Raw genomic sequence first — 21,032 nt, 5'->3', positions numbered from 1 at the left:
GTTGGCCAAAAATGGTCGTTAAACTTAGAAAAGGACAAAAAAATTTTGGAAAAAATTGCAAATTTTAACAAAATCTTGCTAAAATTCAAGATACTAATACTTAAGAACCATTTAATTGTCTCAAGAGACTATCCAGTATCCCTGTTTCAAGCCTGAAATTTCACTGGCTCATAAAAATCCATACACTTGGAACATGATAAAAATTTTCCGAAAATTTCAAATATTCCAAAAATTTCATCCAAAATTACTAAAACTGGAATCATAAAAAATATTGATCACCATTCCATTAAATCCATTATTATTATCGATCCATTAGCAGCAGCTTATTATCAAAACTTGGAGGAGGCCCCAGTTCCCCTGGTGCCGGAAAAAAATCTAACAAAAAAATTTAAATATTTTTAAAAGTTGCTTAAATTCGTGAAATTAAAATCTTGCAAAAAGTCCATTACATCTATAAACTATGCACTAACAAATTATCAAACCCTAGAGGAATTTCCATGGCTCTCGAGGCTAGAGAAACCTAAAAAAACGGCAAAAATTTCAAAAAACTAAAAAACTAAAATTAATAAAATAAAAGTTCTATTAAAAAAATTGCTAAAACTTGTAATATCAAAAAGTTGAAAATTAATCCATGACCAAAAAAAATTTTCCAGTACCTTATTAGCAAACCCTGATGGAGGTTTTCCGACCCTTGAGGCTCAACAAAACTGAATAATGACAAAATTTTCAAAAAATTAAAAATGGTAAAAATTGTAAAAAAAAAAATGCTAAAATTCGCGACGTGAAAATCTTGCAAGACATTCCAGTACATCTAGAAATTATACAGTAACCTATTTTCGAACCCTAGAGGAGGTTTCTTGGCTCTTGAGGCTCAAAAACCTTAAAACTCGACTAACATTTTAAAACTTTTAAAACTTAAAAGTAAGTCCTATCAAAAAATGCTAAAATTTGTGACATTAAAAAAATGAAAAACTATCCCATGGCCAATAAAAAATTGTCAGTAAGTTATTATCAAACGCCTTAGGAGGTTTTCTCGCCTCTGGGTCTGGAAAGAACTGAATAAGGAAAAATAAATTTCATAAAATTGATAAATTTCGTGATGTTAAAAAGTTGAAACCACTGCATTACCACTAGAAACTATGCAGTAGCCTATTATTGAAACCTAGAGGAGTTTCCTTGAGACCTAGGGCAAATAAAAATTAAAAATTGTCAAAAAGCCTGAAAAAATAGTAGTAGTAGCCTGTGCAAAATAGTATAAAATAGCGTGTTTTTAACGAGCGGTTGTTCGTCAGTAGCTAAAAACGACGGTTTAAGCTCAAACTTTCTCCAAAACAGTTTGAGCTGAAACAGAGTTGAAAGGCTCTAAGAGCACTTAATGCCCACTGGGCGCTGACTGTTTATCCCGTTTTTGAGGACGAAAGTCAAAAGCGTCAGACAAGAAATCGGTCAAGCGAAAAATCGCATAAACAATAGACCAACAGGACTAATATAATTGCTACAAACTTCGTTTGAGAGCAATTAAACAACAATATTAAATACAAGACTTACGTCGGATCATTTGATCTCAAAGAACCCGTGGGACGAAAGTCAATTAATAACGGCTTCAACGAGGGGGGCATTACATCAGAGCTTTTGAATGATTTTCTTAGAGCTAAATTTACAACTCTGCAAGATATAAAAATTAAAATGGTATCAATTCCAGCGCATCTACCATGTGATTTTTAATATAAAACTCTCCCAATAAAGTTAAGCTGAATTCTTGTTGAAATTCTGAATTAGAGCAATTTAGCACAAAAATCCCAGAAGCTCAGCGCAAACGCTAAACATTACCGGACTATAGCTGCACAATAGACTGCTGATAACTCAAGTTAAAAATATCACCAGCATAAAAGACAAATTTATTCTAAAATGATAATTGATTTCAAACTCTAGTCTTATCTTCAAATCGAACATCAATTAATGATGTCTTCCAAGCAATAGAACCCTGCGATTATCTAATTGGGGTGATATCTATTGAATTTCATTCTCCAGTTAGATCTAAAAAAAGAGAAGTCGATTTATGGAGTGAGGTAAGTCGTGTATTCTCCGAAAAATTCAGTAAAAAATGACGGAATACTCGACAATTCAGCTCCGAGTGGTAAAATAGCAGAAAAAAGTCCCCTTTTGACTCATTCGCGCGTGACAAAACGGTCGTAACAAAAATCGAGGAATAAGACGAAAAAAAATAACAGGACTGATCCAGTATTCCATGAATCTCTTTTGACTAAAAAATAGACCTATGACTATGAATAGACTGAAAAGACCATTTAGAAAAGTCAATAAAAATTGACACGATTTTTTGCTTCACTTTTTGTTTCGAGTGACTAAATACATCGCTTTAATTTGACTTCAGAGTCATCAAACTTAGTGAACAGATCATGAAAAACCAGAGCCGGAAGACTCCGGAACTGATTCCACATAGATATTCAACTATTTGCAAAAAATGCAATGCAAGAGGTTTTCGTTCAATAAACAACTAACAAATAAAAATCAGAAGAGGTGGCACAGAGAATATCAACCAGAAATCAGAACTTTTTAAAAAAAATCTCAAAATTCATACAAGTAAAACGCTACTTCCGACACACAAAACAGCAAACAAAAAGTCAAATAAATGAAAATTCAAATGTGTATCAATTATTTGAGTTATTACTTCCCGGTCGAAACTTCAGAAGTCAACTCTTTGCTTCAGAAGTCACCTTAACTAATTTACCTTCAGAAGTCACCTCAACTAATTCAACCAAAAATTCTAAATGCTAAAAACAGAAAAAAAATTAAAAACTGCTTTAAAAAATTGTCCGAAAAGGTAATGTTAGTAATCTCAAAGCCGATTTTTGGATTTTTTTTGCTTCAGATGGTCCATGCATGAGTTAAAACTGACAAAAACCCTCTAAAAAACCACGCGTGATTTAAAAATATTGTTTAATTAGCGCAAAATTTTTCACAACTAACTTTCCAGCTCTTTCTTGGAAGGAGCAATCAAATAATGGACTCTCTGTTTCAGTCTGCTTTTGATTTCTGTTCATCAGATTGACCTGAATACTTTTCACGTGCGGTCTAAACTTCAGAAGTCACCTATTTGCTTCAGAAGTTACATCAACTAATTCAACCAAAAATTCCAAATGCTTAAAAAAAACAGAACATATCCGCAGATTGCCGGAAAATAGCCGCCGTTGATTCCAATAAGCATGATTGGGATTGAAAGAATAGAACATATCGAAAAAAAAGATTTTTGTACAAAAACATTTTTTAAGTCCGATTTATTTTGATGGCATTTCGTCGTTGAACATACCTCTGTTTCTTAGAGAGAGGCTACAGGGGCTACTATCAATACCAATAAGCATTAGAGATGGTAACTAAGACTTAGGAACGACGTTCAAATAGCGGGCATTTGCGCAAAATTTTTTCACAACTAACTTTCTAGCTCTTACTTGGAAGAAGCAATCAAATAATCAACTCTCTCTCTCTCTCTCTCTCTCTCTCTTTCAGTCTGCTTTTGACTTCTGTTCAGCCGATTGACCTCAATATTTGTTTTCACGTGCGGTATTGGCTTTTACATACTGCTTCAGAACAACTCCACCGATAAAAAAAACATTACAATACAATAACTCCTCAGCATCGGATGAATTCCTCTCAAACGACAGGCGGAGGCAATATAATTTAGAAGCGTATAGCTAAAACATGTTTTACAGGTGTAAGAAAACGACCCCGTTTCGAAACCTTGACCTCCACGTTGGAAGTCACCCACCCAGCTACAATGCTTCTCATTTCCTTTCGCTCACAATCGCTGTACCAAAATACTTTAATTCATTACAAGAGCAACTTAGAGTACTCATAAATGGAGAACTAAAGCGCAAAAAATGCATGTTAGTCAAAGAAAGTTTTAGAACAAATGCGCAAAAACGGTAAGCAAAAAACGTGCATAAAAAAGTCTACATTAACTGCTGCAAACTTCGTATAAGAGCAATTAAAAAAGCCGGCACATTGTCGGAATAGCTAAGAAATATACTTGCGCGCCGTAAAATAGAGATATGAACAGATACAAAATAAGTTGGAAAAAAGTTATTGCGGCCACCTTAAAAAGTTTAAGGTTATCAGATACAAAATAAGTTGGAAAAAAGTTATTGCGGCCACCTTAAAAAGTTTAAGGTTATCAGATACAAAATAAGTTGGAAAAAAGTTATTGCGGCCACCTTAAAAAGTTTAAGGTTATCAGATACAAAATAAGTTGGAAAAAAGTTATTGCGGCCACCTTAAAAAGTTTAAGGTTATCAGATACAAAATAAGTTGGAAAAAAGTTATTGCGGCCACCTTAAAAAAGTTTAAAGGTTATCATTAAATAAAGGAACATATTTGAGTGCAAAAAAAAATTGACAATGGAGAGGTTCGAACCCCAATCCTCAGTTCAAAAATCACAATCATTAACCACTCGGCTCAGGCCCTCGTAACCATAAATCTTACAATCAATTTTGTTTCAGCAAGACAATTTCTTGAATGCGAGATATTTAGGTTACACAAAAATCCAGCGTGAAAAGTCTGAAATCCAAGCGAAAGAATGCTCTTGAGCAAATGCAAAATGAAGAGAGCGTCCGACAAAACAGAAAACCAACAGCACGGCAAATAGCTACGCTCAGCTTACAGCATCATCACATTTAGACCAATAGTTGCTTTGCTATATCTTCGCGTCTATGGAAAGTTTCTTTAAAGTATTAGACAAATAAATGGTAAGACAAATCCGTTGCACGAAAAATAGCAAAAAAAAACCCAACAGGACTAATATGATTGCTACTAACTTTGTTTGAGAGCAATTAATAACACTTACACCATGGCGATATTGCTGACATCAAGAATAATGTGTCTTAGTCCAGGTACAAAGAAGTAGCTATCAACTCCAAACAATTTCAGGATACTGTTGTACTGCTCGTGCCTTCTGGAAGGCAGAAATTTGGCAATATTCTCTTGGAGTTCACTGGTGTCAGTCTCCCCCAGTCCATTTTTGTAGAGAGGATCATAGTTGTGTTTCTTCTCTCTCTCCATCTGCAGAAACTTGACCAGACATTGTTTGCATGCATCATAATCAGCCTTGCCTTCTTCTTGTCGATCACGGTTGCTCGCAGATCGAATGTAGACCTACAACACATACAACAGTACCTATACTTTATCGGCACGACAATCGTTACTTCTAAACCCAGAAGCCAAAGATATCCTCGAAGCGCTGTGAATATAGACAAGTTGAACATCGGCACTAAACAAGATCAGAATTTATTAAGCGCGTGTGCGGTATCTACCTGTCGCGCGCGTGTGGTATCGATATTGCGAAATAGGTTCTTTCGTATAGCCCCACTGCGTTACTAGGCATTTTACCCAATGCCATAATACCCAACCGATACCCGTTGATCTTAGGTACAAAAAAATCCTATTATAAAATGATATTCGTCATTAGTTGCCGGTTTATCATGCCTACCCGGTTAATATAATCTCATGTCCAGTGGTGATAGTTAGGTATCAAATCATTTGTGCCCGTGGTGTTGCTATGAACATTCTAAGTTACAATTCCAGAAAAAAAATTTTCTTCGGTATCATTATAGCTATCTTGTTTTCCAAACAGTTTATCCTACTGTGTGAAATATTAGGTAAGCTTTGAGTAATGACCTGACACCTCTTTTATGAAAATTTAAGTAGATATCTAGTAACACAAACCTTAATCTTGATTCTGTATCTCTGTTTAAAGTTCACAATTCAATTTGCATTTCAATTTCAGTTTTGCAATACTTTTCTCAATGGTAGAACGGGATATTTCCCATCCACGGTCCCCACTTTACATACCTTCATTTCGCTCTCCAATGTGATATCCAACGCATATCTCCAAATCAGTCCATTTAGACAGTACCCAATGAGAGAGTCCGAAAGGAATGCAAACGTCCGTTCATAAAAGGGTCCCTCATGATAGTTGTTCCTCACAAACGTCTACAACAGACAATTTCGCTCAAACTTACAAATATCTTGCGTTGATAATATTTTCCCAATACATCGATAGGATACATTTCTAAAGAGACAGAACATGAAAATTATATTTAACTAATTTTGATTAATAAAATAATGACAACAGGAAGTTAGCAATTAAATCGTACGAACTTCCTGCATCTAAAAGGATTAAAACAAGGTACATCAGAAAACAAGAATTCAGGTTATATTTAATAGAAATTTTATTCAGCAAGCGGAAAAGTGACCGCCTAAGCTTTTCTATCGTTCTATTCGTAATCATGCCATCATATTCTTTCATCAGTGAATTGCTAAAACATTTTGATCTCGGTAAAATATTAAAAACATAGCTGGCATATGCCAGAAAATAGCCGCAATAGATTCGTAGATCGGCAGTCTAAAAAAAACAGTAAGACAGAACAAAAAAAATTGTCTTTTCATTGAAGGCTGATCTGTTGTATTTTGATTAAAAATCTGTATAAGTTATTGCTGCCTCTATTAGCTGATCTCAAATAACCTTCATTTAGAGTGACACACACCAATTTGACCTTACCTCTTTGAATTAAAGTAAATAAAAGTCAATTTCAAAGTGAGGAAGTCATTTTTGAGAGTGAGGTAAGTCTAAGTCAAGTGTGACCAAAAATTTAATCACGCGAATGAACAAAAAAACTCGCTCCACTAAGAGCGAAAAATGACGTCACGCATGCAATTCAGTTGAAATTGCATGAACGAATGAACAGAAAGTGGCTGTGACGTCATATGGTCGTAACAAAAATCATGACGACGAAATAAAAAAAAACATAGCAGGACAAGTCCTGACGTACAATTCAAAGAATTTTCATTGACTAAACAAAAAACTAGACCTGGAATCAACTATGAATGGATTGGAAAAACCATTTAGAAAAAAATCCGATCCAAAAAATCGAAAAAATCAGAGTTAAATTGCCGCATGTGAACAAAAAAAAACCACTACCGAGAAACCGAATTTTTGTTCAAACACCGTTTTCTCACTCTACTTTAAAATTAGAGCGAAAAAAATTCACGCCGCAAAACCACTCGCTTTTTCGCTCTATTTCCTGTTTCGGCGTGACCAAAATGACTACTCCAATTTGACTTCAAAAATCATGAAAATGTGTGAACAGATCTTTAAAAAAACATAGCAGGACAAGTCCTGACGTACAATTCAAAGAATTTTCATTTACTAAACAGAAAACTAGACCAAGAACGGACTATGAATGGATTGGGAAAACCATTTAGAAAAAAAATCCGATCCAAAAAATCGAAAAAACTGTAAAAAAAAACAAAGTTAAATTGCCTTATGTGAACAAAAAACCACCAGCGAGAAAGCGAATTTTTGTTCAAACCCCGTTTTCTCACTCTACTTTAAATTTAGAGCGAAAAAATTTCACGCCGCAAAACCACTCGCTTTTTCGCTCCACTTCCTGTTTCGGAGTGACCAAAATCACTACTCCAATTTGACTTCAAAAATCATGAAAATGTGTGAACAGATCTTAAAAAAAAGACAGCGCCCCAATACAATTCAAATTCTTTGAATTTTAAAAAACCAAGAGAAGGCCAATAATAGCCCCAGCTATCGCTGTGCGGCTATTAAACATAGCTACTTAATAAGGTTTTGAAAACCATTTAGTCGTGCCGTGCCACTCACAGACCGGCCTGAATAAACTTAGAACTGAGTTTTAGTCTTGCAAACGAAAGTGGGTACCTTTGCTTTTCTCAAATTACTCAACACATTCTCGTAGCTTTTCGCAACAGCACCGGGCTGGTTGAAAGGTGTAATCGTAACAGTGAAATATTCTCGATCCGGTTTCACAGTCAAATCCGAAGCCTGATTACCAAGATTTCCCGTGTTGGATTCGTCATCCAAATCCGAGATCAAAGTACAGGAGAAAATCAACTGAAGTATATTAAGAACTCTAGCTTGGGTACACATGAAGTGCTTTTTGTATTGATATTTGATACTGTATGTCTCTTTTAGTTGTGGCGTAGGTGCTACTGCTGTAGGTTGAGGTAGAATTGACTGCGATGAAGATGTTGTCGTAGCGCCGGCACCTCCCACCCCGCCACCCGCTCCGTCTCGACTGCACTCTACATTTTGACTCTGCTCGTCTTCTAAATTGTACAAATCAATATCCTCTTCGAAACCCGGTTTGAATTGAAAACCTTGCGTGAAATTTTTTGGTACCGATAAATTTGAATAAAGAGTCATCGTAAAAAGCAAATAGCTTAATCAAAACAAATACGAAACGCACAAAAAGTCTTGCGAATACAAGCACCAATTAAAAAATGAACAAATACATAGGTCAAAATTTCGGCTGCATTGCTACGCTCACATTTTAACTCTAATATTAGCAGAACAAAAAATATATATAACAACAGAAAATATATTTATATGCTCTCTGTATTGACTCAGAGAGCCATACAAAGCAATGAATTTTAAAAGAATACCATTGTTACAACAAGTCTGTGAAAATCAAAGTTATTAACGTCAAGAGAGTAACTGCCGATTATTACAGCTCCCTCCAATTAAAAATTTTCTCCACAAGGCCAATATTTTCCAAGTTCCCACGCCAACAAGAAACATAGAGCTAGCTAGCCAACAACTTCAATCAGTTAATTCAAACGTGCAGCGAATCGAAAAGCTTATCTCACAATTTATTTCATTTAGCCGAGAAAATAGCTATATCTTCAATGATTCACTGAAGAGGGGAAGAAAACGGACGCTAATTGACTCACCATAATTTGCCGCGCCAGCCGGCATTACGTCAAATTCATATTCACCTGAAGAAGGTTGTGACGAACAAAATTCGCATTCTTTTACATTATCAGCTAAGGCAAAAAATTTGACACAACTACAATTACGCTTTTGAATGAAAAGTGAATGAAGCGTTCTAAAACACTAAATGAAATGCAATTCTCATTGAAAAGAAATTTGACCGTTATAGCTCATTTACAATTAACTTCAAAACATGTAAGCAAAAAAGTGGAAAGCGCAAATGGCTGCACAAACAGCAAATAAGTTGGGTCAACATAAGGAAGCACAGTTTGCATGTTATCGTAGATTCCCTTGAGCGCTAATTCTTACTTTGCACTAATTAGGTTCAATAGTGCGGCTAAAATATAGCTGCTTTGGCAAGGACCTCTATTCTTAACGTAAAGAAAAAACGGATCTATTCTGCCCCCGTCCCCAGTGTTTTGCCCCAATTAAAAACTATGAGTTGTTTTATAGCACGTTAGTAATTAAAAATTGAATTAAATTAAAAAATTAAATTAACACGAGCGCCTAGGCGCGTAAAAGATATATGGGATCTTTTCCGTTTGTGCGCCCCCAGCTTCGTGGGTGCATATTATCCCCCCCCCCCCCCCCCAGACGCACGTGTCATATTTTTACATGATGATTTACTATGTAATGGCACGTGCTTTTCAACTGGGGGAGCATAACGTACTGGGGGGGGGGGGGGGAGGAGGAAAACGGAAAAGATTCGATATATGCCCACTAAGATGGGGGGAGGGCGAAACAAAATAATCCAGAAAGACACAAAGCACTTGGTATATTTTCAAATATCAATATCAATAAAGGGATATCTTCCGTTTGTGCCCCCGCAGCTTAGTGGGTTCATATTGCTTGCACCTCCAGACGAACATGCCATATTTTTACAATGATTAACTATGTATTGACATGTTCTCTGTGACTGGTGCCACAAAAACGGAAACGATGACAATAAAGACTATCACATAAAACAAACTAATAGATGAAGGACGAGCGGGTCTCTCCTGCTATTGCTCCACCACGGACCCTCTCCCAAGCCAATAATCAAAAGCATAACATAAAGAGAGGCTGCTTTGTAGTTGGGGGTATAATCACGTCAAAGCCTCTCAAACGTGGCTACCAAGTGGAAGTAACCTACACGAATTTGGAAAAGTCCAGCACCATGCAACGAAATGGATACTCAACTCAAATCAGAGCTACCGGAATCGCTTAGTGACCTTAAAACTGTTACCAATGAGTCTCTATGTAGAAATGCACGATCTTTTGCTTCTATTATCCATTATTTGAGGGGATTATGATGTAGATAAACGATATTGAAGAAGCAGTAGAAACAAAACGTCACACTGAACGGGGTGAATATCGAACCAGGCGAGAATTTACAAAATTAACGATACCTTTTTTAGAAGGAAATTGCTCTTCACCTACGTTTCTGAGTTCAGAATGATTATGGAAAGACCCTGAACAAATTATTTTACGGAAAATATACTGGAAATTTTTCACAAGTCATTATGTGGAAGGGAACAAATGCACATTGAGATTGATTTGCAGATGTGGAAACTGCAACATACTAAACAAGATAAAACCCCAGAGAGCTGTAAATTGGGTGGAAACCCAAGAATCTTACTCAAAAACGTGCACTACTACTACTACTACCACCCCTCTTCATCCAATTCAATGATCTTCTGCTCCTTTCGAAACTTTACAAGGACATTGAGGTGCACAAAATCAACCTACCCATTCAATCATGGAACAACAGAGGACAAGTAACGCTGAAATTAAATAAGACAGAAACAGAACGAAGAAGGACTGAATTTGTCTACAGAACTGCTAGAGTAGTGAACAGAATACATGAGAAAGTCGACTTTAATTGCGAAGTTGGACTAAAGAACAGAATCATCAATCTTATGTGGTGGCACTTGGAAAATCGGTTTTCCCCGAAAACATCGTCCGCACGTGGCAGCTATGCTGCAACTGTGGGTGTTGCAGAAACAACAGGACAAATTTCTGAACAGACAGCGGGGCATTGGCCCCTCCAGGCCAATTGGGAATACAACACAATAACAACTACAGACCGAAAATTCTACGGACAAAAATCAGCTTTGCTCTGCTGAGGAGTTCCTTCATCTGCATTCGGGTGTCAAAGACGCTTATGCGGCGCAAAATTGTTGATGCTTCGATGCGAGCTGTGGTTGAAAAATGAAGGCTGTTAGTTTCACTCATCCCATTTCGTCGTTAGTTGTTTGTTTTTAAATGCTGTCTGTCTTTTGTTTTGTCTTCCTCAGCTGATGTTTATATATAAAGATTTTATTGATACATTCGATCTATTCTGTTTCTCCCCTCAGCTTAGTGAGCATAAATTTTTTATGACTCCCAGGAACATATGACTCCCAGCCATTTTCTTACATAGTAAAGTACTATATAACAATATATAATTTGTAACTGGGGGTTATAAAAAACACTGGGGGGCCGAAACAGAATAGATGCGATACATTTGACCAAAACGAAATGCTTTGAGAAGACGTTGTCCTGGGAGGGCCCCAGTCCAGCCAATGTTCATCCAGTGTTGGGGAGGCGCATTTCTTAATCGACCTTTTTTAACTACAGACTAAAATGACCAGAAAATATTCTATAAAGAAGAATGAATCTCTTCTTTTTGTGCCCCCAGCTTAGTGGCTGCTTAAGTGGGTGCATATTATATTATGTAATTTTTACAATGACGTAATAGCAAATGCTCTGTGACTGGGGGTGCATGACGTGCTGGTCGATCACAAACCGATGTGATCCAAAAAAATAATTAAGCTAGCAGTTTTACTTCTTCGACCACTTCCAATGAAGTATCAAATGTTTCTAACGCTGTTGCGAGGTGTTGTTGCTTGAACAATGGTTCAGAAACTATCCTCTCCTTTCGTTCGTTCTTGGCGTCCTAGAGACTACATATAAACATTGGTAGGCGTCTAATATAAACATACCAACTCGTATTGCGAACCAACTACTACAGAACAAGTTTCAAATGTAAGTCTTTAATATTAATAGTGGTATCTTGGACAAAACAGAATGTATCTGGAACAAAAAACATTCTGGTTGAGCACAAAAGGATATGATTCAAAAGATCAGTTATGCTAACAGCTTTCCCTCTTCCACCACTGCTACTAAATTATCATATTTTCTTAATGTTGGTAATGGGTGTCGTTGGTTGAAATTAATAAAACTTTTTACTCTCTTTGCTCCTTCTCGGCGTCCTAGGGCTTATTCTTAACAACGTAGCAGCCAAAATAATCTTTAACATCATAAGGTATTATTATTATTATTATTATTATTATTATTATGAATTCGTGGATATGCCACTGGGGAATCACACCCCGCGTTTACAATCTAGGATTGGCACGACAGTTTGTACATAAACAAATAAAAATCCAAGTACAGGGATTGTTTTCAGTCCAATGTCTATTAAAATAACTCCACATGTATTCAATAAGTTTGTTCTTCAGATTCTCCGGGTTAAAGAAATCAAGAGCTCTTTGCAGGACGTTTATTCTGAATCCAGTCCTATACCAAAAATTTTGCCTCTGTATTTCAAATCTAGTGTCTGGAAGCACAACACGTCTCCTTCTACCGCTGTTGGTGATGTTGAATTCTTTCGAAAAGTCGACATTGTACCTTCCTTCCAAGATGTTACTGAAAAGTAGAAGGTCTTTAAGCACTTTAATGTAGAGTGGTGGTAATAAGTTTGATTTGATCAAAGCATCCTTGTAGTCAAAATTTCCGCAAATCCACTTCAGAACCTTTTTATTGAATTTTTCAATTATTTCGAAATTCGTTTTTCTTAGTTCCCAGCATTCGGATGCAGATAGCATCGACATTGATATTATTGATCGGTATAGGTCGACTTTACTCTTGGTGCAAATGATCGGGGACGTACTTCTTCTCAACCGAAAGAACGATTTTCTGGCCATTCCAACTCTTACTTTCACATGCTCGTTCCAGTTTAGTGATTCATCCATGAACAGGCCAACGTCACGAACAAGGCTTTTGTGGTTTAAATTTCTTCCATTCATAATAAAACAAAAATCTTCTAGGGTGTTCTTATTTCTACCGTACTGAAATTCGCTAATGGAACATTTTTTCAAGTTAAATAGTAGATGGTTTTGCACACTCCAGTTGTGAAGGGCTTGTAAATCCGTTTGCAGTTTTTCTAAGGATTCTTGTTCAGGTCTCCCATTGTAAAGAAGTTTTAAATCATCAGCAAATAGTAAGGCTAACGATGAGAAAACAGCATTGGGGAGATCGTTTATGTATATCAGGAAGAATAATGGTCCCAATACCGATCCCTGTGGTACTCCAGATGTTACAGTTCGCTCATTTGATAGCTGGTCACCTATTCGCACTTTCTGTGTTCGTCCTAATAAATAGTCTTGTATCAGATCGAATAAAGCCTTGGAGATGGGAATTTGAAGTAACTTTTTCATCAGGATACTATGTTTTATTTTGTCAAACGCTTTGGAGAAATCAAACAAAATAAATAAATTAACAGAATCTCTCGAGTTCAAGTGTGAGTAAATATGAGACAAACTGTATAGTAATTGTAGTACAACAGAACGTCTTGGCCTAAAACCAAATTGGAAATTGCTTATTCGATCAGCAAACGCAGTGTAGAGTGGTGCAAAGATAAATTTTTCAAATAATTTTGCGACAATGTTTAATAGAGTAACTGGCCTATAGTTCGAAACTTCTCTTTTGTCACCATCTTTGTATATCGGACTGACAATACCAGTCTTCCAAGCAGATGGAAATTTGCGCAATCGCTTGATATTACAGAACAAGTTTTTCAGGGACATAGCTATTGGTCCCCCGCATCTTTTAAACAATAAGGGTGGTATCGAATCTTGACCTCTGCTCTTCGAGATGTTAAGTGACTTTAGCTCTGTTTTGATTAAATCTTCCGTAATTAAGATGTCATTTTCCCCAAAATTATGCTGTTCACTTGGTTCGAAGTATTCATAACCGTCATCAGTCACTACCGTAGCAAAGTAATTATTAAAAAGGTTTGCTTTCTCGAGATCTGTGCTAGCTTCCCTTTTCAAGTTTTCAGATTTTATGACTGGTGGTAGACTATCCTTTTTCAGGCTTTTCAAATATTTGTAGATTCGTCCTTTGTGTCTGCTGGCAAAAAGCTTTTGCTCGTACTCGACTCTATCGTTTATTTGCAATTGATTACATTCCTCAGTGAGCTTTTTCAGTTTTTCAGACGTACACAGTCCCTTTTTCTGTAGTTTTCTTCGCTCAGTTTTAATCTTGTTCATGTGATGGGATGTCTCTGCTGATGTCCATGGAGGCAGTAGTTGTCTATTTTTAGTTCGAACAGGAACATGTATTTCGATCAGTTTAAATATCCATTCATACCAGAGATTCGTGTTAACATCCACATTGCTATAGCAGTACGGCTTGAATGGGTTGGCATTAATAGCCTCATTCAACGCATCAAAATCACAATTGCAGTAGCTAAAATATCTCGTTGATGAATTTTCTGAAACTTTACTATTAATGGACACATTAATCGTGATGGGAAAATGGTCCGAAAACCGAGAAAGATTTCCGCACAAAGTTGTATCATTGATGATTGAATCTTCATTGCACAACACAAGATCAAGACAGCTTTTCTTTGTTGTATTGAAATCGATGTATTGTTTTAAATTCATATCGAACAGAAGCGAAGCAATCTGATTTTCATAATCGTTGGCAGAATCATATGTACTCCAGTTAGTGTGAGGCATATTGAAGTCACCGGATAAGAGGAGACGCTTGCAGCACGTTTCCTCAAGGAAGCGGAATAACTTCTGTAAATCCTCAATGGATATCCGGTATTTGCTTCCCGCCGGAGGGTTGTAGAGAACTGCGATGTAAAAAGGTTCTAGGCCAATTAACTTGGTAACGCGAAGTGAAGATTGAACTGATAAGGGTAATTCAGCCACACTAATTTCCTCGGATTTGATTGTTTTCTTCACAGCTACCAGCACACCGCCGTGACGAGACGCATCTGATTCAGTTGATCTATCGCCTCGTATAATATCATAATCGGGAAGGAACAGTTCAGCACTTTTTATCTCAGCAGTGAGCCATGTCTCAGTTAAAAGTAAAACGTCGAAATCAAGTCTGTATACATAGTCAGCAAATTTAATTCTTTTGTTCAAGTCGATCAAGCTTCTTACATTGTATAGTAAGATATTGATAGATTTTAGTCAGAAGCCAGATGCAGCAGCGTTTGAAACCGTTTTTCTGCGGCGTTTTTGAACCTGTAGCTGACTTGCAGTTCCCCTAATTGTGTATCTGTAGTTTATTGAGTCGTCTCCGTCCTTCTTTTTAGCTTCCTCAATCATTGAATTTATTTTTTCGCGGGTCTGTCTTGAGTAGTCATGAGAAACACTGATCAGTTGGAGTGTCGAATGCGATTCCTTCAAATTTCTCAATGATCTAAAGATGTTAATTTTATCCCTTTTCTCTTTGAGGACAATTTTCAGCGGTCTCGGTTTTGGTGAGCCTTCATTGCTAACTTTCCCAATTCGTATAACTTTTTCTATTTGATTTTCGTCCAGATCAATCCTTAAGCCCTCTTCGCAGAAATGAAGAAAGACTTGTAGGTCCACACTTTCTCTTTCCTTGGGAGTTTCGAGTTTGCTTTCTGGAACATTAAATAGTACCAGATTATTCTCCCGTTTTTCATTGTCCTCCTTTTCTTGTTCCTGCTGTTGTAGAGTTTCTTTCATTATTTTCTTCATGTTTGGTATTGGAGTCGATACATTGCTTTTTGCCATGATGTCTTAATTTGATCCGGTATCTGCTGCTGTTTTTCAATGACTAAATTGATTTTGTTCTCAAGCTTTTGTTCAATATGCAACATTCTTTCATCAATGAATTTCTGCACTGTGTTTTCAAGCTTATTCTCATTCAGTTGTCGATCAGTTAACTGCTTTTGTATGCAGGCTAGCTTACTGCCAATTTCATTTATATCATCGGGTCCATCTCTGAGGAGTTTTTTACCACTTTCTTCGCAGTCTTTACACAACCAAATAAGCCCTGAAGTTTTTTGCAGACATCTAAGGACACTTGTAGCAATGCCGGAACAATCACCGGCGTGGTACCAGCAACCACATTTAAAACACGAAACTGATCCATCTTTGCATTCAAGATTACAGGTACCACATGGGTACTTCGTTGATTGAGTTCTAGCTTTATCTCCCATTTTCAAAGAGTTCAAGAGTTCAAGAGTACAAGAGTTCAAGAGTACAAGCCCCTTCCTACCAGTTAAGGTTGCGAAGGCACTTGTATTTATACAATTTCGTAAAAGTCTGAGCCCCTTCCTACCAGTTAAGGTTGCGAAGGCACTCTAACAAAATCAAAATCAAACAACACACTCGTGCTTATAACGAAAGATAAACAGATCGAATAACTGTACCGTTTAGAAATCGTCAGAGCCCCTTCCTACCAGTTAAGGTTGCGAAGGCACTCCAACAAAAACCAACAACACAGTCAAACAATCAAAATTTACCTATTGAGCTGTTTCTTTCTTCCGTTTCGCTCTTTCTCTCTCCTTCTTTGATGGCTTGTTTTTCTTTGGCTTGCACTGTTTCGACCTCTTCTTCTTGTCACTCTTGTAAAGGCTTTTCAAGTTCTTTCTGTGCCGCCAAACAGTTGAGAGCAGTCGGGCTTCAAGTTCAGTGGACGGGTGGGTTTGTTTTAGGTCGTCTAATACTTTGAAATCTTTACTCTTGCGATGGGATAGAAGGTTTGATTTAACGTCTAATATGGTGATTTTGCTCTCCAACAATTTGCGAAAAATGTCAGGGGCTCCCTCACGTCTACAATACACAACGGCTTCGATTCGATGACTGAATTCACGCAGTATTTCGAGTAACTTTTCAGCACTTATGGCCCTGTAGTTGTTGCTTTTGTGTTTGTTTATCGAATTACTGATAACGTCGTGCCAAATTATAACTTTGTGCTTTCTGGCAAGAATACCCTGTCCTCTCAGTAGAGTTTGTAACACCTTCAATGGGTTGTTAGCGTTCTCGTTGAAGCTGAGCCCCCCAAGACTGTAACTTCTGCCAACTAATTCACTTCTGAATTTGTAGGGTATCCTTTTGATTGTGGCATTCAGTGAGCTTGCACCAATTATGTAAACCATATATGCCGGCCTCTAAAATCCCTTTCACGAAAAGGGCTCACAATAATCCGGTCTTTTCAAACAAGCACTAAACTATTTAATAAGTTGAAACTATTTTCAAACAAGCACTGAAACTAAGTAAATTAGTGTTTTTCGAGTCTCAGTTTGTCTAATATGAAATTACTAAATCCTTTTGCGAATCAAATATAAGTTTTAAAAAACAGGAATAACTTTTCATACGTAAGGTGTTCGGCTTAGGAGTCGTGTCTGGGACAAAGCAGAGTGTATCAGTGCGTATGAAGTGCTGGTGGAGCACAAATGGAAGAGATAAAAAAATAGTTAAGCCAGCAGTTTTCCTCGTTCTTCGACCACTGCTATTGAAGTATCAATTATTTTTAACGCTTAAAAAAAGAGCTGTTGCCTGAATAATAGTTTAGAGATTATCTTCTTCTTTCGCTCCTTCTTGGCGTTCTAGAGCCTACTCTAAACAAAATGTTAACAAGAGTAAACGTCAAATATAGACATATCAACTCGTATTGCGAATCAGTAATACAGATCAACAGTTTCCCATGTGAGGCTTTAATATAGATATTGGTAAATTGGATACAACAGAACGTGTGGGATTGCATAACGTGCTGCTGGAGCACAAACAGAATTGATCCAAATGTCAACTAATCTAGCAACTTTCTTTCTTCGACAACTGGTATTGAATCATCATATGTTCCTAATTATGATAAAAGATGTTGTTGGTAGAACGAAAGATTTGAAAACCATTCTCTCCTTCCACTTCTCTTTTTTCTAAATCAAATTTCCCTTCCTATCCTTTTCTGCTCATATTGCAAATCAAAATTTTTTCAGAATTACAGAACAACAGTGTCCTATGTGAGGTGTTTAGCGTCAGAGTCGTATTTTGAAAAAAAAAGATATGATCTGAATGGGTCTAGAATGTGCGGGTGGAGCTCAAACGGAAAGGCTTTAAAAGATTAAATATGCCAGCATTTTTCCCACTTCGACCGCTGCTTTAAATGTATCATTTTTTCCTAATGTTGATACAGGGTGTTGTTGATTGAACAATCAATAAATCTATCACCTTTTTTTGCTCCCTCTCGGCATCTTGGGTCCTGAATATAACATTGTATTAAATAATGTAGGCAATAAAATTATAGAGTAAATTAGTGTTTTTTGAGTATCAGTTTGTCTAATATGTAAATGCAATTTCCTTTTACGAATCAAATATTAATTTATTTTGAAAAAAAATACAATTCGGCGTCCTAGAGCCTACTCTTAACAAAATATTAACAAGAATAGAGTTCTAATATAGACATATCAACTCGTATTGCGAACCAAGTACTGCAAAACAACAGCTTCACATGAAAGGTTTTGTTATTATAGATATTCGTAACTTGGATACAACAGAACGTGTGTGAGTGCATAACGTGCTGGTGGAGCACAAACGGAAACGATCCAAATGTTAATTAATCTAGCACCTTTCTTTCTTCAACAACTGGTATTGAGTTATCATATAATCTTAATGATGATAAAGGATGTTGTTGGTAGAACGAATGTTTTGAAAACTATTCTCTCCTTTCACTCCTTTTTTTCTAAATCAAATTTCCATTCCTCTCCTTTTCTGCTCATATTCCGTATCAAATTTCTTAAAAAGAATTAGAGAACAACAGTTTCCTATGTGAGGTGTTTATTTTCAGAGTCGTGCTTTGGAAAGAAGAAATGATCTGGATGCGTCTATAATGTGCTGATGGAGCACAAGCTGAAATGCCTCAAAAGACTTGATATGCTAGCAAGTTTTCCACTTCGACCACTGCTTTTAATGTATCATTTTTTCTTATTGTTGATAAAGGGTGTCGTTCATTGAACAATCAATCAATTAAAACTATCATCTTTTTTTATTCCTTCTCGGCGTCCTGGGGCCTGAATTTAACATCGTAATAAAAAAGTAGTCGTTAAAATTATAAAGTAAACTTGAGTTCTTCGAGTCTCAGTTTGTCTAATATGTAACTGCAAACTCTTTTTACAAATCAAATATTAATTTTATTTTTTTGAAAAAAAAACAATTTTTTATATGTATAAGGCGATTAGCTTAAGAGTCGTATCATGGACAAAACAGAATTTATCTGGGCATATAACGTGCTGGTGGAGCACAAATTGAAAAAATTCATAAGATTAATTACGCTAGCAGCCTTCCTTCCTCGACCACTGCTAATGAAATAAGACAAGAAAAGGACATGTATCCTTATGGTTGGTAAAGAGTGTCAATGGTACTTTTGAAAATGATACTCTGCATTCACTCATTTTGCGGATGAAATATCCCCTCTTCTCCTTTTCTGCTCATATTGCGAATCAAATTTTTTTTTAAATTTCACAGAACAACAGTTTCCTATGTAAGATGTTTAGCTTAAGTCTTGTGTTTTGCACAAAACAGAATATATCTGGGTATATTATAATAATGTGCTGATAGAGCACATGCGGAAATGACTCAAAAACTTAGTTAAGCCAGCAGTTTTCCTTCTTCGAACACTGCTATTGAAGTATCAATTGTTCTTAACGCTGATTCATGGTGCTGTTGCCTAAACAATAGTTTAGAAAGTATCCTATTCTTTTGCTCTTTACTGGCGTTCTTGAGCCTACTCTCAATAAAATATTAACAAAGGTAGGCGTCGAATATAGACATATCAACCCGCATTGCGAGCAAAATTTTTTTTAGAAAAACTGTTTCCCATGTAAGTTTTTAATATTAGCAGTCGTAAATTGGTGTGTGAGTTCATAACGTGCTGATGGAGCAGAAACGGAAATGACTCGAAAGTCTAATTAAGCTGGCAGCTTTCCCTCTTTGACAACTGCTATCAATGCGTTATATTTTTCAACGTTGATAAAATGTGTCGTTGGTTGAACAGTTAATAAAACTATGTTCTCTTTCTCCTTCACGGCGTCCTAGAGGCTAATCGTAAAAATGTACTAACAAAAGAAGGTAAATAGTTATAAAGTACAATTTAGTACTTTGAGTCTCAGCTTGTCTAATATGGATTAACAACGCATATTTTGAATTAAACCTTAATTATAAAATTACAGAACAATTTTTTCCTATGTGAGGTGTTAAGCGTAAGAGTCGTATCTCGGACAAAACAGAATCTATATAGGTGCAAAACGTGCTGGTGGAGCACAAACCGAAATTATTTAAAATTTTTTTTAGTCTGTCATCCTTCCCTCCTTGACCTCGGTTATTGATGTAGCATATATTCTTATTGTTAGTAAAGGGTGTGAACGGTAGAACAAATATTTTGAAATATAGTCTCCTTTCATTCCTATTTTGCGGATCAAAAATCCCCTCCTCTCCTTTTCTGCTCATATTGCGAGTCAAATATTTTTTAAACTTTCAAATCAGAATATATCTGGGTATATAATGATTGCTTGCTGGTAGAGCACAAACGTAAATAATTCAAACGAATAATTAAGCTAGCATCTTTCCATTCTCAACCACTGCTATTGAAGTATCACTTTCTTAATGTTGATAAAGGGTGTCATTGGTTGAACAATTAAAAGAACTATCTTCCTTGTTGGTCTTTTTTAACGTCGTGGAGCCTATTCTTAAGAAAGTACTAACAAAATTAGGCGTCAAATTTATAATGTAAATTTAAGTGCTGGAATCCCAATTTGTCTAATAAGGATTTGCAGCTCATTTTGCGAATCAATTTATAATCTTACAATTACCGAAAAACATTTTCCTATGTATGGTGTTTTGCTTAGGAGTCGTATCGTGGAAAAAACAGAAATTATCTGGGCGATAAACGTGCTGGTGGAGCAGAAACGGAAATGATTCAAAAATTAGTCAAGCTAGCTGCTTTCCTTCTTCGACAACTGCTTTTGCAGTATCATATCTTCCTAATGTTGATAAAGGGTGTCGTTGGTACAACAATAGCTTTGAAAACTACTCTCTTCTTCAATTCATTTCTTGCTAATCAATTATTGTTTCGTCTCCTTTTCTGCTTAAATTGCGAATCAAATATTTTTTGAAAATTACAAATTACCAGTTTCCTATATATGGTGTGCAAG

General features: G+C 36.4%; 3 protein-coding genes across 6 annotated transcripts in view; all 3 read right to left on the bottom strand.

Moving 5' to 3' along the window:
• Positions 1–17,071, bottom strand: part of LOC142343232 (uncharacterized) — a 32,749-nt gene extending 15,678 nt beyond the window's left edge. Inside the window, exons 1-5 of one of the 2 annotated variants that reach the window (XM_075395007.1) lie at positions 17,060–17,071; positions 8,773–8,819; positions 7,742–8,148; positions 5,863–6,003; positions 4,859–5,166 (exon numbers count right to left, since the gene is read on the bottom strand). In XM_075395007.1, coding sequence (XP_075251122.1) covers positions 4,859–5,166; positions 5,863–6,003; positions 7,742–8,148; positions 8,773–8,797 — 881 coding nt within the window. In that variant the 5' untranslated portion in view covers positions 8,798–8,819; positions 17,060–17,071. Of the gene's footprint in view, positions 1–4,858; positions 5,167–5,862; positions 6,004–7,741; positions 8,373–8,772; positions 8,820–17,059 lie in introns of those variants that run through there. The other variant, XM_075395006.1, reaches the window with a different exon arrangement.
• The window catches only part of LOC142343235 (uncharacterized), a 595,961-nt gene that overhangs the window by 332,058 nt on the left and 242,871 nt on the right, over positions 1–21,032 (bottom strand). The window lies entirely within an intron of this gene.
• LOC142343234 (uncharacterized) overlaps positions 1–21,032 on the bottom strand; it is a 374,820-nt gene that overhangs the window by 284,536 nt on the left and 69,252 nt on the right. The gene's annotated exons all lie outside the window — the stretch shown is intronic.

Source organism: Convolutriloba macropyga, chromosome 7 (genome assembly GCF_964194025.1).
Source record: "Convolutriloba macropyga chromosome 7, txConMacr16.3, whole genome shotgun sequence".
NCBI lineage: Eukaryota > Metazoa > Xenacoelomorpha > Acoela > Convolutidae > Convolutriloba > Convolutriloba macropyga.
The sequence above is the reverse complement of the archived record's forward strand: the minus strand, read 5'-3'. Positions and strand labels throughout refer to the sequence as shown.